Below are 24,269 nucleotides of genomic sequence, written 5' to 3'. Positions count from 1 at the left end.
AAAAAAGTCAAAACCTGGACTTACACAGGAGCTTTGAGGAAAGAGGGTTTTTTTGAGGGTATTTTTGTTGTGTTTGTTTTGAACTCCTAGAATTACTATCTACATAGTTCATTTAAGTCCAGAATTATGGGAGTCATTTTGCTTTGTGGAGGAAGTATACCTGGGATCTCAAGAAGCCAAAGCAGAAGAGAACAGAACAGCCAAGAAACAATTTCTGACCACTCTGATTTTTGTTTGAAAATCCAATTCAGCTGTTCCTGAAAGTAGAATCATAAATTCCCTTACTTTAAAAATGACTTTGGGGACGCCTGGGTGGCTCAGTTGTTAAGTGGCTGCCTTCGGCTCAGGTCATGATCCCAGGGTCCTGGGATCGAGTCCCACATTGGGCTCCTTGAGCCTGCTTCTCTCTCTGTCTCTGCCTGCCACTCTGTCTGCCTGTGCTCGCTCTCGTGCTCTCTCTCTCTGACAAATAAATAAAATCTTAAAAAAAATAAAAATAGGGCGCCTGGGTGGCTCAGTGTGTTAAGCCGCTGCCTTCGGCTCAGGTCATGATCCCAGGGTCCTGGGATCGAGCCCCACATCGGGCTCTCTGCTCAGCCGGGAGCCTGCTTCCTCCTCTCTCTCTGCCTGCCTCTCTGCCTGCTTGTGATCTCTCTCTGTCAAATAAATAAATAAAATCTTAAAAAGAAAAAAATAAATAAATAAATAAAATAAAAATAAAAATAAAAATAAAAATGACTTTGGGGTCCCTGAGTGATGTAGTCGCTTAAGTCTGCAGTCAGACTCTTGGTTTCAGCTCAGGTCATGATCTCAGGGCCATGAGACAGAGCCCTGCATCGAGCTCCACGTTCAGTGTAAAGCCTGGTCAAGATTCTTTCCCTTCCTTCTCCCTCCCTCCATGCTCCTCCCCCTACTCAAGGTCCTGCTGCCCTTTCTGGCTCTCTCTAAAAAAAATAAATTAGTTAAATCTTTAAAAAATAAATATAAGGGGCTTCTGGGTGGCTCTGGGGGTTAAAGGCTCTGCCTTCGGCTCAGGTAGTGATCTCAGGGTCCTGGGATCGAGTCCCACATCAGGCTCCCTGCTCAGTGGGGAGCCTGCTTCCCACCCCCCTGCCTGCCTCTCTACCTACTTATGATCTCTGTCAAATAAATAAAATCTTAAAATAATAATAATAATAATAATGAATATAAAATAAAATAAAAACTACTTTGAATTAAGTTTATCACTTATGACTGGAAGAGTCCTGAACAATCTCAAAATATTTTGATAATGTTTTCATAAAGAACAAAACCAAAACCCAAAACAGCTGTGACAAAATCATTTGCCCCAAAACATGTTCCTATCATCAGTTTAGGGACCGGGGAACTTCACACAACTGTATCATTGTGTTTAATGAGTACAGGGAATACAACTGAATTTTGTTACTCCATGAGATATATAAGAGATTGCTGCTGTAGTCACACTTTTCACCTTCATAGGCGTCTGTCTTAGAAAAGCAAAAGGTTGGGGCGCCTGGGTGCCTCAGTGGATTGAGCCTCTGCCTTTGGCTGGGTCATGATCCCAGGGTCCTGGGATGGAGCCCTGCAATGGACTCTCTGCTCAGCAGGGAGCCTACTTACCACTCCCCCGCCCCCTACCTCTCTGCCTACTTGTGATCTCTGTCTGTCAAATAAATAAATAAAATCTTTAAAAAAAAAAAAAAAGGGCAAAAGGTTGAAGAACTGAAGAAACAATGCTGAGGAACCAACACATTTAGCTTGTTTATCTCCCACTTAAGGTTTATTCTTTTTTTTTCCTAAGATTTATCTATTTTGAGAGAGAGAGCACATACACATGAGCAAGCAAGCAGGGGAAGGAGCAGAGGTGGACGGAAAGGGAGGCTCTTAACTGACTGAACCACCCAGGTGCCACTAAGGTTTATTCTTTTTTTTTTTTTTTTTTTAAGGTTTTTTTCTTAAAATAGGTTCTAAACCAGAGGAGAGCTTTGCACATGAAATTAAATATTGGTGTTTGGTTTGGGGTGGTTTTTAGTTTTTTGTCCTTTGGGAAAGCGGAGCAGATAGGAAAAGGGAATGCTATCTACTCTAAAATAGTTAAACCACTGCAAAGCAGGCAAGCCAGCAAGGAATGAACCCATGATACTAAGTCTACCTACTGGGAATAATTAGAGAAGAAAACATCATATTTAATTCTCTCCTTTTGGAAAAAGATTAAACATGCTTCATAAAATATTTCAAATATGCAATAGCTTTCTAAGAATATTTTTCTCTAAAGTACCACACTAAAGTTATTAAACAGTCATACCTGAACATTACTATTTCATAAATTTGCTACCTATAAAAAAGAAAAATTTGTTCTTACTGTTGACGTAACTGGCGGCAACTCTCAATATGAGTAGACGTATTTTGATGCTGAATCCAATCCTATTGTGAAAGGAGAAAAGCACTGAAATTAGAATATTCCTCACACTATGAAATTAGGCTTTTAAAAAATGACACAGGATTCTTTTTTCAAAAATTAACAAATGTAGTTATAAATAACATTTGACTACTCAATAATATTTCACAAAAATAAAGTACCTCCAAACAAAGGTACTTAATACCAGACCTTACTGATGCCATTTTGAAACATTTTAGTATAGAAAACATTTAAAAAATCATACCCATGGATACTCATTTTGAAATCAAATATATATTTAACCTTGGAAAAAATAAAAGCATTTTTCAGAAATAATTCATCTTACATATAAAAATACTCCAGAAAACACCAAAAACTCCATAAATAAAATAGTATCTGAAATGGCATCTCAAAAATATAGTATCAATAACTTGTATCTCTAAATTCAAGCTAACAACATCAACAACAAAAAATCCTACCTCTTAGGTCAGTACCATTCCAAACAAGGTACCCACTATATTGATAAAGGATAAGATTAGTAAAAATATGAAAAACTGCTGATTAAATCTAATTTATTTTCAGGATTTAAGGGAAAGTAACACCATTTCAAAGACACAATATCCCTTACATAGAGCTTTACAATGAACAAAATGCTTTTTTAATACATTACTTCATTTATAAATCTGCCCTAAAATTACATTGTGTACCCACAAAACAGCTCCTGGAAGATACATCTGATTAAAATTTTTAGAAAAGACAATGTACAGTTTTCAAAGATACAGTCCCCCAAGTGAAGCAGTTAAAAGCAATGTGTATTATTACTCAATGTTTTATTGTTTCTCCGGCATTTGGATAGTTAAAAAAAACTTACTCAACGGTTCTGTATTTTAAAATGTTCCTTGAGGAAAATGTTATTCATATCCATTTCAAAAACATTTTAATATGTCACTGCTACAAACTAGAAGTTTCCACAGTTAAAACCACAGTTGACACTAATTTTGGAATCTGTCTTGTCAAGAACCATCTGAAGACAAGTGCGTGCTATTTATAATACTCAGCAACAGGTTAGGAAAAACCCTAAACTACTTCATTAAGCCATGAAACTGATTGTGGATTGCAAAAAAGAAATGTCTGCATATCCCGCTCAATGGTACAAATAGAAGCTAGAAGAGATTGGCAGTGAAGAGTCTGTAGTACTGCTGAACCCATGTCTTTGACATTAACTGGACATTGTTTACATCAAACAGACACACTGGCAAATAGTGGTTGGGCATAATTTATTTACACCATAAAGCATTTTATTTGAATAAGTTGCCATCATTTAAAAATCCAGTGATTTCTACCCCCAAATCCAAACTTGCAGCTTTTCTTGAAAAAACAATACTGGATGTATTCTGTATAGCAAGTATCAGCTGATGCTGATAGCTGCCCTATTTAAGGCATACTCTCCAGTTCTATACAAACATTCATATATATATATGCATATGAATATACACACACACACTCACACCGAGTACTATTTAACAGGCCCACTTCACTCATGATAGCACTTGCTTTAAGCTCAATAAATATACCTCTGCCACCCAATTTCTAGACTGTCTAGAGTATCCAGATTAGATAAAAAGGATCCAAAAGCAGTACTACCTCTCTAGAGAAAAAGTGATAACTACCTACTAAGCAGGAAATGCTTGTAAGACTGCAGACTTGAGTAGGCACAGAATCAAACTGTGAAAATACCTACCCATATGAGTTTACTCTATCCTCCAATTATCTCAAAAATCTTTTATGTCAATTAATATTTTCTCAAACTGAATTATTTAAGTCAGAAATACAGCTTCTAAACTGAGGACAGCCCAAAAGACATAACATCTGAACTAAGCACAGCTCCTTCTCTGACACTTGAACCCCAATTTAGAAAAGAAATACATTTTACAGTCTACTGTTGCCCTCTTCAGGCTATAGTTTTAAAGATTCAGCAGTGGGGGACTATCTGTCAAATGACAATTAGCCAAAAAAAAAAAAAAAAAGGCAGTTGATACTTTATATTAATTGGCTACATTATTTACAATGTCATATAAATGCATATTTACAAGGTAGCAAGATATATCACACAGAAACAAGAGAAGTTGTTTGTACCACCTATGTCCATGTTCACAAATCCCTATCATGGGGTCATCTAGTAGTAAAGAATTCATTAGTTAGATCCATCATGCTGTTATTAAAAGAAAAGGTGTTTTAAATGGCAATCTCTGTGAATTCTAATGAATCAATTACTAATGATTTATTTTTCGAAGTTTTATTTTTATCATACTAACCCAGACTTTCACCATCTTAAACTTGAAGGAACTAGGGAAGCCTCATATTCAGTGCCCTACCATTATCTTTTCTCATTCTTATTCATCCTGCATACATTTGTCAGATTTATCTCCCTAAAATACACTTTGAACATGTCACTTCATGTACCAAAAACCTTAATTAGCTTCCTAATGCCTTTCACCTCAAGTCTAAACTCCTTAAGCTCACCTCAAGTCTAAACTCCTTAAGCTAAGCTTTTGAAGGCCTTTGGTACCTACTGTTACTGCTGACATCTAAAATGTCATCCCTCCTTCCCTAGGTATATCTGAAGCCTACTCATTATTTAAGACCTATATTTAACCAACTCCATGAAGTCTTCCTTCCCAAATCCTTCCAGGCCAGATTCAACATAGTTAAGTCTCTGTCACTAAATCTTACCCAACTAGTCTTTTGAAGTCAGAAAGTACATTTATACTTTTGGGGGGAGGGGCGCTTTCTTTTTATCTGTATGAGATGATGACGGCAACTACACTTACTACAAAAAACATGGAACATATCACTAACTCACATGTCATCCTTGTACACGGGGCATGCTAATCTTCTCCCTATTGATTCAATTTTAGCTAAGTGCTGCCAAAGCAAGCATTATTTATACTTTTTAATTATATGCTGCTAAAAACACAATAGATGTTGATAAATTAATAAAGCTGGCCTGAACCGATATAAGCCTAAAGTCAAGATAGTTATATTAAATCTCTCTCCCCTACAGCACATCCAAAAAGTTAAATGCAATCACTGAACCATGTGATGCCCTCTAATTTTTAAAATTCCTTTGGTGTGTAATTTTTCTCTTCAGTGAGACTGTTTAAACTGCTTAAGACCAACATCTTCATTTTATATAGCTCTCATTTCTGCCCAGCATCTAATACAGCCATGTATGAAACTGGTAATCAGTAAATACCTACTGAATAAACGTATACCTTTTCCATTCGACAAAATAAAAAATTTTAAGTTCTTTATTTTACTATACCTTTCTTGGATTCACCATGACTAGTTAAAAGTTCAAATGGAACACAGAGAGCCTATTACTCAATTAGGAACTTAGACCAGCACTACTTAAAGGCTAAGTGCTATGAATTATTCTGAGACTTTTCAAGATTTGGCTATCTCCCTTGATAGGGACACCAACTATTATTTTACTAGAACTCCACAAATTTGGCTAAAATGAGGAAGAATGCCACTTTCCTTTGCTAGAGTTAACAAAAGCATCAGCTGAAATCTGTGAGTGGATAATACAAAGACAATAAAAAAGGGCAGCACTGGAAGTAGTTTTAAAAAGAGAATTAAACACCTATAGGTTTTTAAACCTATACAAAGTATATAGCCAATGATATGGCCTTGAATCGAAGCTTATTCCATAGGAAGTACATTCCTTCCTGACCATTTATAATATAAATCCACAAATCCCATTAGTGAACAGAAGAAACAGTGGTTTCCAAATATATGTAAGTAAGTAAATCATACTGGAGAATTCCTACACAAATCCGCCAACGATTACAGTTGACCCTTGAACACCGGTTTGAAGTGCACGGGTCCACTTACACACAGATTTTTACAGTATACATAAATGTATTTTCTCACCATCTTCTTACTATTTTCTTTTCGCTAGCTTACTTTTATCATAAGAATACAGTATACAATACTATTAACATACAAAACGTATTAACCAACTATCTATGCTGTCAGTAAGGCTTCCAGTCAACAGGCTATTAGTAGTTTTTAAGGAGTCAACTTGGACTTTCAACGGTGCAGGAGTTGGCACCCCCAAGCCCCAAGCTGTTCAAGAGTCAACTGTACTATCAAAAAAGTATATTCTACATTACTCTTCAGCACTTCTATAAAATACTTTCTTCTAATTATACTGACGATAGAGGTACCTAAGGCCTTTTTTATTATTTTAAGATTTTTCTCTCTCAAGTTTACCATTTTACACTATTCTGAGTTGACAGCTAACCCCAAAATAATTATTCTTGACTCAATTTTGCTATGGATTAAGTTTAGGAAGCTCCTTCTCATGAAACACTAAAAATCCTAGTCTAGCTAGAATCAGAAAATATTAAAATTAACATTAACTGTCTTTTAGCCCAAGACAGGTAGATACATGCAAGGCTGCAATACACTGTCTCTTGAAAGTGTGCAGTACAAATATTTTATTCCAACTTTTTATATTTTTATAGTAACAGATTCTATTTAAAGTTGACTCATGAGATGTTGTTTTATAAGTCCATGGTTTATGTTATATAAATTTTATGTTGCATGAATTTTCTGAGAGAACTAATCCAAAAGTTCAAAGTACATGGACAAACTAGGTCATGTGCCCAGTCACAAGAATACAGAAAGCCTAACACTCAATCCAGTATTTAGGCCAGGACCACTTAGATTACAACTAAGCAGGGAAGTTGCAATCACAAATAATTTCTGCCATGTCCTCAATGCCTAGTTAAGACCAGCACAATATAAAAATTTAGAGGAAATTTGGGCGCTGAGTATCATTATACAGTGATCTTTAAAAACACTCACCTTCAAATGACTACATTCTACGTTACACAGAGAACACAAATGTGGAAATATTCTTGGAGACGCTGCATAATAATCATTCATCATAGAGGGAGTTGGAAGTCTCTTCATCTTCTGGGCATCAGCATGTGAAAACTTTGGTAACCATGATGCTTTCACAATCCCAAAGGGCGACTGAATGGGAATGTCAGCCTCTGACCGGTAATTCTTTTTGCTTCCTCCTGATCCATGTACACTAGATGAATTAATCACAGGTTCATGTGGGATCCGCTCTTGCTGGCTTACAGCTGAAATTAATTCTGATGAAAAAGGTTGCTGGTTCATAGGTGGAGGAATAAGAGACTGATTCATTGTCTGGTTAACTGTTTGGCTAATGGATTGATTGACGGATTTTACTGGTTCAAGGACTGACTGTCCTGAAATGTGTAAGCCTGACATCTTAGTTCCACTCTCAACTGGGAAAAAGGACTGATTATTAGAGGACTCACCGGGGAAGTCCATCTGTCGAAACACATCTTCAACAGGAAACATAGAATTACATATCACATTTGGAGTGGGAACAGAAGCAGAAATGCTCTGCTGTGACCGAAATTCATTCTTGACCTCATCTGTTGGAATTTCAGGATCATAAATACGTACTTCAAGTGGATCTTCTGTGTAGCCATATTTGCTTGCATGCCCATAATCAATCACATTACTTGAAACTGCCTCATTACCAAGCGTTTCTTTATTTCTGCTGTGAGAAGGAAAATTGGGTAATCGACGCCCCATCTTTCGCATTCTTATATCCCTCAAAATTAATGGCATATTTTCAGGGGTTAGCTGTTCATCAGGATAGCGACTGAGTTCTTCTAAATCTTCATTAGATAATCCAAAACTTGCTAAGATACTTGAGGCACTCTCTTTTGTATAGCGGCTCTGCACTTGAGGACTCTGCTCTGTAACCTGTGTTAGACTCTGTTTCACTCCCACTGATGCAGATATATGAGGCTCATCATCCCACCGGCTACCATGAGGCTTCCCCTTCTTTTGTTGAACTTCATGAAAATCCAATTTTTCTTTGGTCAATCTTGGATCAGTTCGGTGTTGAGTTACCTGAACATTCATTCTCTGTGGTCCCATGTTCTGATAAGATTCATGGCCAGCAAATCTGTGCGGAATTCCACGGGCTCTCCCTGCTGGGTAAAATCTTGGAAGACCCATGGATCCAGGCCTCATAAATGGTCCTGGAGGCCTCATCCCAGAAGGGTTAGGTGCTCGTGGCCTCTGAAGTGGAAAGTTTCCTCGAGGATTAAACCTGGGTCTCGACATGGCTATTTTCAAGAAAGCCTGATTTAATAATGTATAAGGTGGTGTTGAACTATGTGAGGCAACGGCATTCAGCTGCTGAAGAGCCAACTGAGTCTTAATCTGAGCAAAGTGTAAAGGAGATGGGCCCAACAGAAGTGGGTTTGCAATGCCCAGGTTCAAGGAATTCACAAGTGGTGCGAAATTTTCCAAGAATAACACAAAGCTGAAAGTTAAAACACAAATATTAGATCATTTTAACTCAAACTACGTCATGAAGTGGGTTCTACAGCCAGTGTAAAGCATTTTGAAATAAAGCCATGAAACCATCCTCCATTTCATATACTTTTAGGGTGTTTACGAGAATTGTTAACTTTCCCAAAATGTTCTCTTCTTTTCTTTCCCGAATCCAGAGCACACACCCCAAACCTCAAGCCAGAGTTCATGTACAAAGTGTTGCACTGGGTGCTGTCCTAGGTGCTGAGTGGTAATTACAAATCCTTTTACATAATCTTGAAAAACACTGGGGATTTATTTCATGCTTTGTTACTGGAAAAAAAGAGGAAGTCATTAAAATATTTAGAATGTATTATTCTTAATATGTACGTTAGGTACGAACCATTAAAACAAAAACTGTAAGCCTAAAATTTTACAAGACCCGTTTCTCCAAGACACAGTGTTCCTTGAAATCATATCTCACAAATTCCATATAGTAATTAGACTATGCTTAAGTTTCCATTATTAAACAAATGTTTCTTTTAAGAAGAAAACTTATCATCAATAACTTGACTAGAGTCTGACAAAAGAGTGCGCAGGAGCATAGATTGATTATAACAGACAACATAATATGCAGCACAACCACCAGTCACCTTTCTCTTGGATTCCCTCCAGTGTATAGGCAAATATGTATAGATAATAACAAAGACTAAGTTTATACTATTCATGTGCCAGTGACTGTTCTAAGCAATTTACATGGATTAATTTAATTCTCACAACAACCCCTTCAAATATTAAGTTTTACAGACAAGAACACTAAGGCACAGAAATTAAGTAACTTGCACAGATAATAAATGACTGGGCCAAGATTTGCACTCAAGGTAATTTAACCCCATAACACATGCTCTTAACCACTAATAGATGTGAGCAAGAATATTTTGCAGTTCCAGACACTGTATTAAACTGGTTGCTGTCCAGCCATGAGAGCACAACACAACTCATTCTAACCTGAGTCTCAGAAAAACAGTAACTTAGTTATCATTCAGGACCAAGGTCAGCGACCACCGATCTGGACTTCCTCTTCCAGTTTAAAAAAAAAAAAAGGCTATGCCTGTTTACCTACTTTTATACCTGACAGAAATGCAAGGTGGGAAACACGAGGTCTTGAGACATCTACACTTACTGTGAAAATCCACACTACAGATCATATCTGATGATCATCGCTTTCTGGTTCAAGCTACAACTTCACCCATAACTCCACTACATCCTTTTTTAATTTATAATGGTAGTGAAATGTTAATTTGGCTGAGAAATGGGCTTTATAACTTTGCCCTGGACCATCATGACTTACTTGATTTTACTCAATGGTCAGCCCCCATTAAACCTTTATGACCACAAAGGCCCAAACTTTCTTATTTGTTGCTTGTTCTATTTGGGATTCATACATTTTGTGTTCAAATGTGTGGTCTTTTTTTAAACTATCCACTGTCAATTAAAAGCATATGTTTATTGCTGTCTTACCTTCCAAGCATAAACTCTACTCCTACTTAAAATACCCTCAAATAGGGGCACCTGGGTGGCTCAGTGGGTTGAAGCCTCTGCCTTCGGCTCGGATCATGGTCCCAGGGTTCTGGGATCAAGCCCCACATCGGGCTCTCTGCTCGGCAGGGAGCCCGCTTCCTCCTCTCTCTCTGCCTGACTCTCTGCCTGCTTGTGATCTCTGTTAAATAAATAAATAAAATCTTAAAAAGAAAAAATACCCTCAAATATTTGTTAAACTGTTTGATCACATCCAGTCATTAACATACATAATTAATTTTCAAATCGGAATGAAACACAACAACAAAAATTACACAAGCTTCTAATTCAACAGATACAAGTAGCAGACACAAGTTTAGCAAACAATGAAATGATACCTGAATTGTGTCAATAATGTTCATTTATAACAAACTCCAGGTCTCTTTAGACAACAGCCATACGAAACTGTGCCTGTTTTCCAAAAAATAGAATTATTTCCAAGAAAACTTTGTCTTACATAAGCAGTTTGTCATCTAGTTACTCAAAATGTTTCAGCACCGTTTTCCTTAACTGGTGAGGACTCTTCCCACAACATCAGGAACACAAACTCTCCCAAGTACTGTTTCTCCCCCATAAGGAAATCAAAAAGAACAGATTTCAGTCATCTACCTACCACATGGAATTGTGAACAAGGTATCATTTAGAGGTATGTAAGTCCTAAGTTCTTTAAAGGAAAAAACTTACCTACATATTTCCTAATGGATCTATGATATATGTTTATAGACTGTAAGAGAGCAGCCCTTCACAAACTGTATTCTGCAGAAATATCCTGTTAAGACTGTAGGTCTTCCACAAACAAATTCCCTGGTCAAGAAAGTCTGAAATGCATGCACTAGCTACTCTTCCTAGAGAGACATGATGCTTACTGTACATTAAAGGCTGTATGATGCTGTTGTTTATTTAAAAACTTCATTTTGTGCTTCCTAAACTTGAGTCTTCTTCATGCTTATACTCAGAGGTGATATTTCAAATATTTAGTAACTGGTAAAGCACAGCAAGGAACAATTATAACAGTAACTTGTGACTTACAGTGTGCAACCAGGGTCCTGAGCCCCTCCTTTCTCTACCCCCCTTAAGCTTTTAGTTGCTATAGCATAAGGTGGGGAGTTGGGGAGAGGGGGACAGTCCTCGGAAGGGACTAAAAGAGTGGGAGAAGTGGAGGTCTGCCCTTGGGGAGAAAGTTACTTACTAATAAGGGCAGAATTATTTCCACTGCCATTATCTATATCAGTGTTGTAGTCACGAATATCAGTCCTGAAAGATTCAAGATTCATAGAACAGTTTGGAATATAAATGAAGAGAATTAAAAGGCCTTTCCCTAATTTATTTTTTTTTTTAAGATTTTATTTATTTATTTGACAGAGAGAGATCACAAGCAGACGGAGAGGCAGGCAGAGAGGGAGACAGAGGGAAGCAGGCTCCCTGCTGAGCAGAGAGCCCGATGCGGGACTCGATCCCAGGATCCTGAGATCATGACCTGAGCTGAAGGCAGCGGCTTAATCCACTGAGCCACCCAGGGGCCCCGCCTTTCCCTAATTTAAATTTCAACTCTCAGTAAGCAGAGATTTGGCTTGTTTGCATTTTTAGCCTTAAAACACACACATGTGCACACACACTAGATGTCCTATCTCGTCTGACATGTAGTGAGTGACTTACGTGGTGAGTCCCAATGTGAAATCTAATGAGGACACAGCAGTCCTGGCTCTCCCAAAGAGGCTGTCTTCCCTTCTCTCTTGGTAAAACAAGTTAGGGGCTTAGTCATAGTTATATATGAAGCATTCTGATTCCAGGACCTACTGTTGGCTAGAGGTAAGAAAGAGTTTCTCTCCAGATATGTGTATCCTGGAAAATCTATCATTATAAGCAAACATCACTCTTTCAATAGCTCTCTTTAACTAACCTCCCTTCTAAGAACAAGTTTAATCCTTCTGAACTTTAAGCCAACACTTCTAACTTTTATCCCAAGACTCCTTCTGGATTTAAGACCTATTCTAAGTATATTTTCATTTTAGATTGCATTTAGTTACTATTTTCAGACACTGATTGACTGATGTAAAATCATCAAACACATTCTTATGCAACCACTATCACTTTTAATCATGGTAGAAAAGTTTCTGACAAAGTAGTCCATCAAACACCACTAAAGAGGAATTATGATAAATTACTTTACTATACATGTATAGTAAAATTATAGTATAGTATAAGTTACTATACTATACTAACATATGATAAATTACTATACTATACATGCTCAGCTGTCTCTAGTTCTATTTCCACTACAGTGGAAATTTTCACTACAGTGACATGAATGTTAAGTGTGAAGCATGAAACACAATGCTCAACACTGGTAAGAACTGACAGAGACTATTTTTAAAATATACGAAAAAGTATGCCTACAATGCATATGCCAAGTAACAGATCTTCCATGGCTAAAAAAACATTAAGTAACTTTATGAGTTTTCTGTAAATGAAATTTAAGGAGTACACCCATATTTCATTTGCATAATTGTCTTTTTATTTTGTAAGTGTAAGCATATTTCCTAAATGATTAAAAAATCATTTAGGAAAGTTATGGTTTAGTCTCTCTTAAAACTATCATTCACATTAACTGCAAACAAAACGTTTTGATTAAAAAGAAGCTGGTAATTGTAGTTCAAGCGTTCCATTTATAAAGTATTACAAACTTTCATTTTGCAGTTATATAATTTTCAAGCTTCATTTCTTCAACTCTAATGTAAAGACAGGCAAGCCCTACCGATCAGCATCCTTTCCTTTGTTGCTTAACTTGTCTCCCCTTTGTTTAAACTTCAGCCCTACCAAAAATGCCTCGGAAATGCTCAACGCAAATACTCAAGGCAAATGCTAATCACTAAATGAGGCATAAGAATTTATCACCTCAACAGATTCAGAAGAATAAAATTCAAAATCAACTATCGGATCTTTCAAGCTGCCTAAAAAAAATTCTAGGTACGCCTCAAAACTTAGAGAAACTGTCTTAACATAAATATGTCACAGTAACTTCAAACCCAACTCTTATTCACCCACTAAACAAATACTTTAACAGTGCTGATCTACATGGGGAAGTAGCAAGGCTATTAAGCCAGAACAGAACCCTTCCTTTATAAAGCTAATGCTCCAGTTTTTAAGATGGAGTTAGTGTCTCATAAGAACCAGAGAAACCAAAATGATAAAATACAGTTAGAAATTTGGATATTTCCCTTTTCACAGGTCTCCAATTAAGAGGGTTTGCAAAGACTGGAGATTGGTCAAATAAACTATGTTACACCATATTTTGCACCTGTAAAAAGGAATATTAAATATCCTTGGTGGGACATACCCTAAGGATAGTAACTAGTACATAAAACCCTCCAAATTGTTTTCCTCTTTTTAAATTGGCATATGGACAAAACGTAAAATGCTGATTAAAGATAAAATATCCACATAATAGTATTACTTACATAGATACATAGTACCACCATCACATATGTCTAAAGTCAAGCTGGTATCTAAACCAAAAATAGCAAATATAAGAGAATCCTTGTTCTCCAAAATCTGCTACTACAAAAAACCCAAAGGGTTTCACCAACAGTGGCATTCAGTTACAGTTATTTGTAAATTCTGGTAATATCACAGAATTTTTACAAAGTAACAAGTGACAGCCAAAACTCTGAACAAATGCCTGACCCAGTAAATATAATCTTTATTAACTATAACTATTAGGAATATGCCATTTTCTGGATAACTGAGCTTTAGCCACAAAAAGGATGCTTCACCTACAGTAATTTATGAAATCACTAAACTAACTCTGAAAAACCGGAGTTAAGATCTGAGTTTTTCATTATTAACACTGCTTTGAAAACAACTATAACTAAATATTAATACTTCTAAACAAATTTTATTCCTATAAGTAACATATGCTTTTCATAGAAAATAAAAAGTAGTATATTAAATCCTTACCACTAAAACCATGATCCTAGAATGAACTAGTATTTTGATTTAATTTCTTTCAGGTTTATGTGAATACACACATGAATGAGAAGGGCAGGAAAATACACCAAACTTTACTGTATGAAATTAGAAATACACTGTTTTCAGTTAACATTTTATTTTCCTATATTAAGTATCTTTAAAAAACCAGGATATTTACTGGTCACGAAACATTATGAACTCCTCAAAAAATTCTATTATTGTGATAAGTAGCAGTTAACTCTTTTCTATGCCCCTTTAAAAACCGAAACATGCCACTCTGAAACAACAAATATTCAATAAAATGTCAAACATAAAAATTCTTTTAGAAACACTTAATAGAAACTGACCTCTGAGGCAGGCATGCAGAAATGGCTTGATGGATTAAAAATATATTGACACTAGATCCCATAAATTCCTTCTGAGATGTTCACCACCATGGAAAATCAAACACTGCCTGTTATTCTAACATAATCTTTTGGAAGAAAGATAGTCCTTTATTTTCTGTTAAAGATACTGTTAAAGAAACCAGATACTGTTAAAGATACTGTTAAAGAAACCAGAAATCTAAAAATCTACAAGTATCATCAAAAATTAGTCAGCCTGATCATAATGGCTCCCTTAGCCATAATGAAAAATTTATATCAAAACCCAAAGGTGAACTTTACAAAGCACTTTAATATTCATTATCTACCTGGAACCTCACAACCACACAGTGAGCAAGGGAATCCCAGTTTTTACAGATTAACTGAAGCCTCAGGACTGAGTTGCAAGACCATAACTAGAATCTATACTTCCTCTCTGTATTTTTCCATACAATATTCTAGATACATAAAATGTAAATTTTATTGCTTTGCTTTTTCTCATTGTAAAAAAAAGTAATAAATGTTCATTACCACCCCCCCAAAATAAAGAAAAATTACCCTCATGACATACAGAAGAGTTTTTTCTATAACTTTAACATAAAGGAAAACCAACCACTGACTTTTCCAGATATATACATCTTGCTGGAGTGACTGCCAACATATAAATCCCCTTTTCTACCTAAGAATACGGGTACTACACTGGCCAGTTAATATAAAAGAGAGTACTTATCTTTCTACGCTTTACTCAGTTTAAATGTCACTCAATCTGCTAATCTCTCCTACTATACAGATGGATCCATTAGCCAACTGTTTTCTACCGCAAATTGTGTCCCTTCATATCTCACAGAAGGTAAGTCATAACTCTGACGGTATCACAAGTTTGGCTGGACAATATCACTAAAACTTAAAATGCCAAAATGTGGTACACCTCAAAGAAACTGTCAAAAAAGAAACAGAAAGAAAAAATACGCAGACGATTAGAAACATCATTTGATATCACGGAGGGCACCACAAACTTCACTGTCACCTGAGCAGGCTGATAAACATGATTCCATATATTTAAAAAAAAAAAAAAAAAAAAAAAAGCTCAACTTGCTAACGCACAATGCCAAGAACAGATCACCATGAGAACCATGCATTAACCATCCCATATAGCAATGATTTAATAGTTACTATTTCCAGGAAAACAATTTTTTTTAGATTTTATTTATTTGACAGAGAGAGACAGCGGGGGAGGGAACACAAGCAGGCAGAGTGGGAGAGGGAGAAGTGAGCTTCCTGCTGGGCAGGGAGGCTGATTTGGGGCTCCATCCCAGGACCCTGGGATCATGACCTGAGCGGAAGGCAGATGCTTAATGACTGAGGCACCCAGGTGCCCCAGGAAAACAACTTTTTGATAAACAGGATGAATATAATTATATGTACTTTTTTAAAAAGCACTGCATACATAAATGGATCTTGAGAGACCACTCTGTATTCGTAGTAAATGATGCCTCCCTGAGAAGTGCTTTGGTGGGCCTGGTTACCTTGCTACCCTCAAGAAATGTAATGCATTAATCAAAGAGAACTGTCTAATCCAAGATGGAATAAAGAAATCTCTCCTGGGACTGTTTTTAAAACTAGAAATGAGAAAAGTGGTGGATGTTGATAAAACTCATATGCTACCGATAGCATTTTTACTGCCTCAGTGAGAAAACACAACCACGGAAACAAAATAAAGCCAATGCAGGCCCAAGAAGTAAATACAGTATGGAAGACATTCACTACCCAGATGCAACCGTTCTGAGGCATAACTGTATTCCTGCCTTCCCTGCAATTAGGCTGTTCACTTTCATGAAGCGTACAGGCCAAAATATGTCTGTCTCTGCCTAAAATGAGTTTCTAGAATCTTTGATTAAGCATACCTAAACTATCTGGTCAAATGCCTTAAAATGCTAAATTCCTTTAAGTCTTCACAAAGCATAAAAAAGCATATATATCATGTACCTTTTTTTTTTTTGAAGCTTTTATTTATTTGACATGAGAGCTCGCGTGCACAAGAAGGGGGAACAGAAAAGGTAGAGGGAGAAGCAGGCTCTCCACTGAGCCAGGGATCATGACCTGAGCTGAAGACAGACACTTAATGGACTGAGTCACCCAGGCACCCCAATATGTTATATTTTGTATAAAAAAAAGAAAATAAGAAAACACATATATTTGCTTGCAGTCACAAAAAGAAACACAGGTAGGATAACAGAAACAAGCTGATTACCTATATGGGATACTGGACAGAAAGGACTTAAAGAAAATGGGAATATTTCATGGAGTACATCTTATTATACAGTCTGACTTTCAGAAGCATGTTAACAACCAACACTTATTTAAATTAAAACAAGGATGGAAGAAGGTAAAAAATCCCCACTTAAAAAACTGATGCATATAACTTACGAACCCCCATTTGCTTTATATATCCTCTGTTTTAGAGGAGTTAGGAAAAAGGGGAGAACTACAATAAATTCTTACTCTTTTTAGTAGTTTGTTTTGGGGAGATTTTTTGGTAATGATAGAGCTGAAGCAATTCTTAAATTACTTTAGATATGTTATAGGATTAAGCAAATAAGTAAATATTTGATAGTCTTGGGAGCCAGGGCTTTCACTGTGCAAGACAAGATATATATATATGAAATGAGAAAAAGAAAAACTGGACAATAAATTATAAACCACTGAAAAAAACAAAAGTCTGTAACTCCATAGCAATCAAACACTGCAAATGTAGAGTACTGACTTGAAAAATCATCGTTTTGTAACCATAATAGTAAAGATTGGTTCAGACAAAATTATCTGTGCATGTTAAATCTAGAGGAAATTTTAATAAGTAGGACATCCGCATAGTATTAAAATGTCTCTCCACCAATCAATTAGTTCTGGGGGGATAGGGAAGAAATCAAATATTTTGACCAAATATGTTATCAAACGTATTATCATTCATGGCAGACAGATGGACATCATGCACCTCCAGATTTGATACCATGGGGACCCAGCACCACTTATGTGATTTTTCTGGCCAGGGACACATAATCTGAATCTAATCAAGAGGAAACATTAGATAAATCCAAAATGAGAAATGTTCTATTACCAAAAAAAAAAAAAAAAAAAAAGGAAAGAAAGTAAAAAGAACACAGAAAGAAAGAAAGCAGGCTGCACTTTTCAAAAATGTCAACTTTACAAAAAACAAAGAAAGGTTATAGGAAATGTTCCAAAGTAAAAAAGACTAATGGATGTAACAATTAAAAATACAGTTATCTGACCCCAGACTGATTCTGTACTGGAAAAACAAAACAAAACAAAAAACCCATAAAGTGTTATAAAGAACACTACTGAGTCAACTGACAAAATCAGAAAATGGTCAAGAATTTTATCAATGTTAAATTTATTGAGGTTGCTAACTATACTCTGACAACAAAGGAAAATACTCTGTCCTTAGGAAATAAACTAAAGTTAAGGAGTACAATAATATGCAATTACTCTCAATCAGTTCAGGAAGAAAAAAAAACACGTGTCTATGCGTATAAAAATGGAAGAGGGGACACAGGGACAGACAGGGTATTCCTACCAAAGATTTAATTAATTCGAAAGTTCATGACCCAACCTCTTCAGTCCAACACCAGACTAACCCCTTATTTATATACGAAGTCAAAAAAAAAAAAGACTCCAAGTATGGCAACAGGCAGAAAACATGCAACACAATAAAAGAGCCATCAGCCCTAAACACTTTGTTTTTCTTTTTCTACATCCTGCTCACTCCCTATTGACTATTAGTCAGCCCATTATGCAATTCAAAACAATCTCATCTTTGGGGACATTTCAACTAATCTGATGATATCCACCCTGCTAGGAGGGGTGCCAGTGAATTACTTCATGCAAAATTGGTTAACTCCCGTAAGTAAAATTTAACACTAATGTAGCATAGTGTTTTCTAACAAGTTAGACCTTAGATTCAGTGTATTAATTCTGGTCCTGCTGAGTGCTAAAAAAGTGACCTTCAGCAAGCTGGTTAACCCAAGCCTCAGTTTCATCATGTGAAAAATGGGAATAAAAACAACACCCACTGCAGAATGGTGATTATACTTTTAAGGGCCTGGGTGGCTCAGCTGGTTAAGCAACCAGTTCTAGGCTGCCTCTTAATTTCGCCTCAGGTCATGATCTTAGTGTCCTGAGTTAGAGCCCTCCCTCAGGCTCTGCACTCAGCAGAGTCTGCCTGAGATTCTCTCTCCCCCACCTCTGCCCCTCCAAAATAAATTAATAAATCTTTTTTAAAAAATTATACTTCCTGACTCACAACAGGTGCTGCTCAGAAACTGTTAAGATAGTAAACAAAATGCTTTACTTAAGAAGTAGGTAGGTATCTGCTTCTTTTATTAAGACTTGGGTTATTTCTGAAAATGTCAATATAGCTGAGATAGAAATTAAATTAGCACATGTATATACACACTGTGAGTGTGGTATATGAGACATAACTGGGGAAATTTGAATACCGGCATTAAGGAATTATCATTTTAGCAGTGATAAGCATGTTTTTCTCTAAATATTGTAGAGAAAAATTCTGAACTATAAATTGAATGATACAGGATTTGATTAAAAATAATAGGGTGGAAGGTAGAGACATGACCACTAGCTTGCAATTACTGAAGCTGGGCAATAATTACATGGGTTAACAATTACATAATACTCTCTGCTTTTGCATATGTTTAAAATTTTCCATAATAAAAACTTTTCTAAAGAAATGAAGACATTCAAAAGACATTAAGACTGGAACAAGAATTATTTTGGTATTCAAGGGATTCAAGAGTTGAAAAAACCCAAAATATATAAATGCCCAAGGTAACCACAAAGAAAATACCAAAATATGTGTACCTTAAAACCTTCCTGTCCTCCCTAAACTCTTCTCAGGACAAAACCCTTGCTCTTGGGGCCCCTGGGTGGCTCAGTGGGTTAAGCTTCTGCCTTCCCACGAGGTCATGATCTCAGGGTCTTAGGATCGAGCCCCACGTCGGGCTCTCTGCTCAGTGGGGACACTGCTTCTCTCTCTCTCTCTGCCTGCCTCTCTGCCTACTTGTGATCTGTCAGATAAATAAAATCTTAAAAAAAAAAAAAACCCTTCCTTTGACCCTTGCTGACCATTATAATAGCTATGTTTTATTTCTACACCTCATCTTCCTCCTTTCCATTGTTATCTTCCAAATAGCTGTTTTCATTTTCATTCTCAGCCACAAATTTCAAACTATTGTAACTATATAAGGTTAAAGTAATTAAGGAGCAAGTAATGTTGAATACAAACAGGGGCTTATTGGCTTTAGCCACAAATAAAATTACTTTCAAAACCTGTCGATCTAAACCACCACATGCCAACATTCAGTAGCTCCTCTTTCCTTGCAAAACAGCCCAAACAATGTTACTGGGTACCCATACTGGAAGCACTGATTCTTAGTATATAAAGCATTTTATGAGGGATTTGGACAGATTTATTCAAACTTTATGACCAGTACACATTAAGTCATGCTAGAAAGAGCACAATTTGGACTCCAAGGGCTAGATAGGTTCTTACCCAGGCTCTGGTAACTACTAGCTGAGTTCATTCACTCAACACAGGAGCATGGAGCCCTGGGACAGATACAAAGATGAACGTAACAATCAAATAAATAAATGGTTACAATATATTTGGTAAGTGCTACAAGAGAGGTACATACAAAATGTACAGATATACCAAAATTTTAATGAAATATTAGATGATTTTTCAATTGCAAAATTCTATCAATTTAATCTGAATTCCTTTAAGCCTCTTTTTAACTAAAAGGGAATATCCACAAGAAACAATCTTTTATCAAAAGCTGCTGCCTGAAACTTAAACACTTGTAATAAAAGTATCAGCTAATATTTATTAAGCACCTAGTATATGCCAAAGTATACCGGCTTTCTATTCATTGCCTCTTTCAAGTCTCACAACACTCCCAAGCAGGCAGTAGTATTATCACCAATTTACAGGTAAGGAAACAAAAGTTTAGAAAGAATAAAGTAACTTACCCAAAACCTTAGACATTCAGTAAGGGAAAACAACAGACATCTGAATCCAGATCTCCTGATTCCAAAGCCTATTCTCATTTCACTAAACTATTTGTCTCGCATTTTCTTTCACTACATAAAAATTTCCAGAGATCACCTTAAGAGCACCCGAGAGAAAATCTTTATGACAACCATGAAGTACAAAGTGATCTCTGATTTTTAATAAGCTTTTTTTTAAACAAGAGTATCTGCTATATACACTCTCCAAGACAAAAAGATTATAATACTAAAATATAACCAATATTCAGGGTAAAAAATATGTGACATGAATAAATACATTCTGAAAACTAGTTAATAGAAACTAATGAGATTTTGTGACGTCTTCCAACTGTTTTATCTTTCCCCTTAGCAGATAGCAACAATGAAGCAGGGATGGCCCAGCATATTTTACTGTATTAACAGGATGGAGTCCACACAATTTTTTAAAAGTGCATATTACAAAATATGCATAAGAGCCGTATATGAAACGTTGTCAAATTAAAAAAAAAAATGCAACATAAGCTAAGTCTAGAATGCCTAATAAAATTAAAGCTATGTTGAAATAATGTAAATTATGCACTTATTTTTCCATATAAACTCATTAATCATTTTTTGGAAACTAATTTTTCTGATTTAGCAATACTAATTGCAAATCTGAATCAGCAAATATCCCCAATAAATCAATCAACCCTTTAAAACAAATGGGGGGTGGGGGGGCGGGAAACGACGAAGAAATTTTTTTGTGCACAATTCCAAAGCCGGTTAGAAAAAAAAAAAAAAATTGAATCAACTTCAGTTGCCGGATCCTGTTAACAAGTTTTTCTTCAAAAAGCCATCAGATTAAAATAGGGTTCCACCCCCCCCCAATTTTCTCCTTAGAGTAAATCTTGAGAAAAATTAGCTAGAGGCAGCCGTCATTGTCTAGTTCAATTAAAGATTTTGTACTAACGTTAAGTCTCCCTCATTCGCAATTATCTCAAACAACAAAAGATCCGTTTCAAACGTCCTCAAAGGCTGAACTGTGCGTTATACACTCTCCCCCCAGCTTTAACAGAACGGGGCTCAGCCTAGGAATCACACACAAACCATTAACGATCGGTATTCCGATTCCTTGGAGAAATTTGTAAGTATCAGAATCGTTTGTGAGCCCTCCGTATCCCGCACAGAGGTGACATTTTCTTTGCTTTCAAGGCTGCAAAAGGCAGGCACAAGAGACAGCGACAGCAAAAGCCGCTGGATCTAATATTCCCCCCTTCACCCCAACTCCCTCTCCCCCAGCCCCAAACACAAACATGCTCTTCTCTGCACGCTTCTTGCACAACGCCGCTCGCCAGGGGGTTTAGCTCCAGCTCCGCCGCCTCTCTTCCTGGCCCGACAGGAATGGTTACTCCCTCCTCCATGCTCCCGCACCACCGCTTCCTCTGGCTGTCAGGCCTGGCGCGGCCTCGGCAGGCCCTGCGCCGATGGGGAAGGGGCAGCCACGGCGTTGCCAAAGGGCTGTCCTCATTCCTCCGCCCAGTGCACCCGCCGTCGGGTGGCTCTTCCTGAAGCAAGGTCCCAGCGCAGTTACCCGACCCGGCCCTCCAGAGCAGCGAAGTGAACCGACGCGGTAGCGGAGCAGCCAAGCTTCCCTTCCCATCCCGGGGGTCCCCCAACCTCCTCCCGCCCCCGCCGCCTGCCCGCCGCCATTTTGTGCGCAGCCGCTGCGACACAGATACAATAGTCGGCCCGGACCGCACGGGAAAGGCTCAGGACCCCACGCTATGGGCTCCCGCCTTCCAGCCCCCTACACCCCACAAGGCAGCAGTCCTACCTATGCCTACCCGACTAACAGCCGGATCCCATTTGTGCCCCACACAGTTTAGCACTCAGCCTCCAGTCTCGACGCCGAAGAAGCTACCGCCTCCAGAGAACTGCACGCATGCGCGCCTATCGAGCCTTTGCGAGCCCTCATCTGCTCCCGGCGCCTGCGTACCGCTGGCACCGCGCTCGCCAGGAGGCACGAGAACGGAGCCTGAGTAGCTTGTTTCCGAAAGGGGGCGCTCTTGGGCGTAGCGTTCCCGGAGCCCAGCGTGTCCTTAGGCACCCGTTGTCAATTCCTCTACCTGCTCTCTACCTGTCCTATCCATATGATGCGCAAACTATAAGACCCGTGTTTTCTCGCCTCCGCGATGTCTTCCCTGAACATTTTTGCCTTCAGTAATATCTTGCACTGGATATCATAATACTTTGTATGGTTAGGAGTTTGCCTGCCTTTAAGCTCTCGCCTTATATCTATTTTTGCCATTCTATAGCGGTGATGTGATGTATATCACGGCCACTGAAAATGTCAGAAAATTAGAAGGCTGTTGAAGCTTATTAACCTAAAAGCTTAACACTCTAAAAATCTTTCCATGTGTCGTTTCACAATCAAAATACCTCCCTTTGTGATAGATATTCATAACCTTCATTTGGTTTGAAAGAACTTGAATAACTCAAGGTTACTCTACTACACCAACATAAAAGCTCAATCATTGGGCAAAAATCTGGCAAAATTCCCAAGTCTCGCCTATGGATACCACACAAATCACACCACCTAAGTCTCATGTATCAGTTACCAAGCAGATGTATATTATTCTTTCTTTCCTATTCCTATAAATATTTTATTTATTTATTTGACAGAGAGAGAGAGATCACAAGTAGGCAGAGAGGTAGGCAGAGAGAGAAGGGTTGGGGGGGGAGCCGGAGGGCTCTCTGTGGGGCTGGATCCCAGGATCCTGAGACCATGACCTGAACTGACCGCAGAGGCTTAACCCTCTGAGCCACCCAGGCACCCTCACTTGCTTTTCTTTTCTCCTTTCTTTTCTTTCTTTCTTCTTTTCTTTCTTTTTCACAGAGATGTATTTCTTTTATTCACGTTAAAATACATAGAAAAAGAGAATACATAGAATATATAGATACAGATATCTATATAGAATATATACAGAATAATATAGAATATAGATAGAACATATAGAATAGTATAGAATATATAGAGAATATATATAAAAGAAAATACATAAAATCTATCTTACCCGATTTTCATTTCAAACTAAAAATACTGCAGAGGCAGCAAACCACAAACAACAAAGAGAAAGCCAACAAGCCAACTCCACATAACCAATGTTAAAGCTTCAAATGTTTTCTTCCATACATTTCTATATATTCATACTAACATACACAAATGTGTTATTTGCATGCAATGGGAAATGTTCTTTTTCTTTTTTGCCAAAAACTTGACATTAGCCTGCTAGTTCCTTTTCTGATTACTGGAATTTCTCCAAGTAGATCCCTTTTCTTAAATAGTTGTGCAATATTCATAGCATGGCTCCATCATCAATTATTCAACCTGTTGACACTGAAGTTGTTTTTAGTCTTTCTGACACTCTAAACATTGGTGATACATAAACAGTCTTACCAACTGATATTTTTATTTCTAAAGGCTAGAATCCCCAGAGTTAGACATCTACATTAAAGATATATATATATGT

At 37.3% G+C, this 24,269-nt stretch overlaps 1 protein-coding gene and 1 non-coding gene across 7 annotated transcripts in view; both read right to left on the bottom strand.

The window, feature by feature from the left end:
• Nucleotides 1-22,708, bottom strand: part of ZNF638 (zinc finger protein 638) — an 80,893-nt gene extending 58,185 nt beyond the window's left edge. For 4 of the 6 annotated variants that reach the window (XM_032352410.1, XM_032352415.1, XM_032352413.1 and 1 more), the window contains exons 1-3: nt 22,574-22,708; nt 7,274-8,783; nt 2,363-2,424 (exon numbers count right to left, since the gene is read on the bottom strand). In XM_032352410.1, coding sequence (XP_032208301.1) covers nt 2,363-2,424; nt 7,274-8,581 — 1,370 coding nt within the window. In that variant the 5' untranslated portion in view covers nt 8,582-8,783; nt 22,574-22,708. The remainder of the gene's footprint in view (nt 1-2,362; nt 2,425-7,273; nt 8,784-22,573) is intronic. The other 2 variants (XM_032352411.1, XM_032352412.1) reach the window with 2 other exon arrangements.
• LOC116596640 lies at nt 5,234-5,338 on the bottom strand. Its single transcript, XR_004288228.1, has one exon. It is a non-coding gene; the product is annotated as a U6 spliceosomal RNA (small nuclear RNA).
• Nucleotides 22,709-24,269: the final 1,561 nt, after the last annotated feature.

This window comes from Mustela erminea, chromosome 7 (assembly GCF_009829155.1).
Source record: "Mustela erminea isolate mMusErm1 chromosome 7, mMusErm1.Pri, whole genome shotgun sequence".
Lineage (NCBI taxonomy): Eukaryota > Metazoa > Chordata > Mammalia > Carnivora > Mustelidae > Mustela > Mustela erminea.
This window is presented reverse-complemented; position numbering and strand designations above follow the sequence as displayed.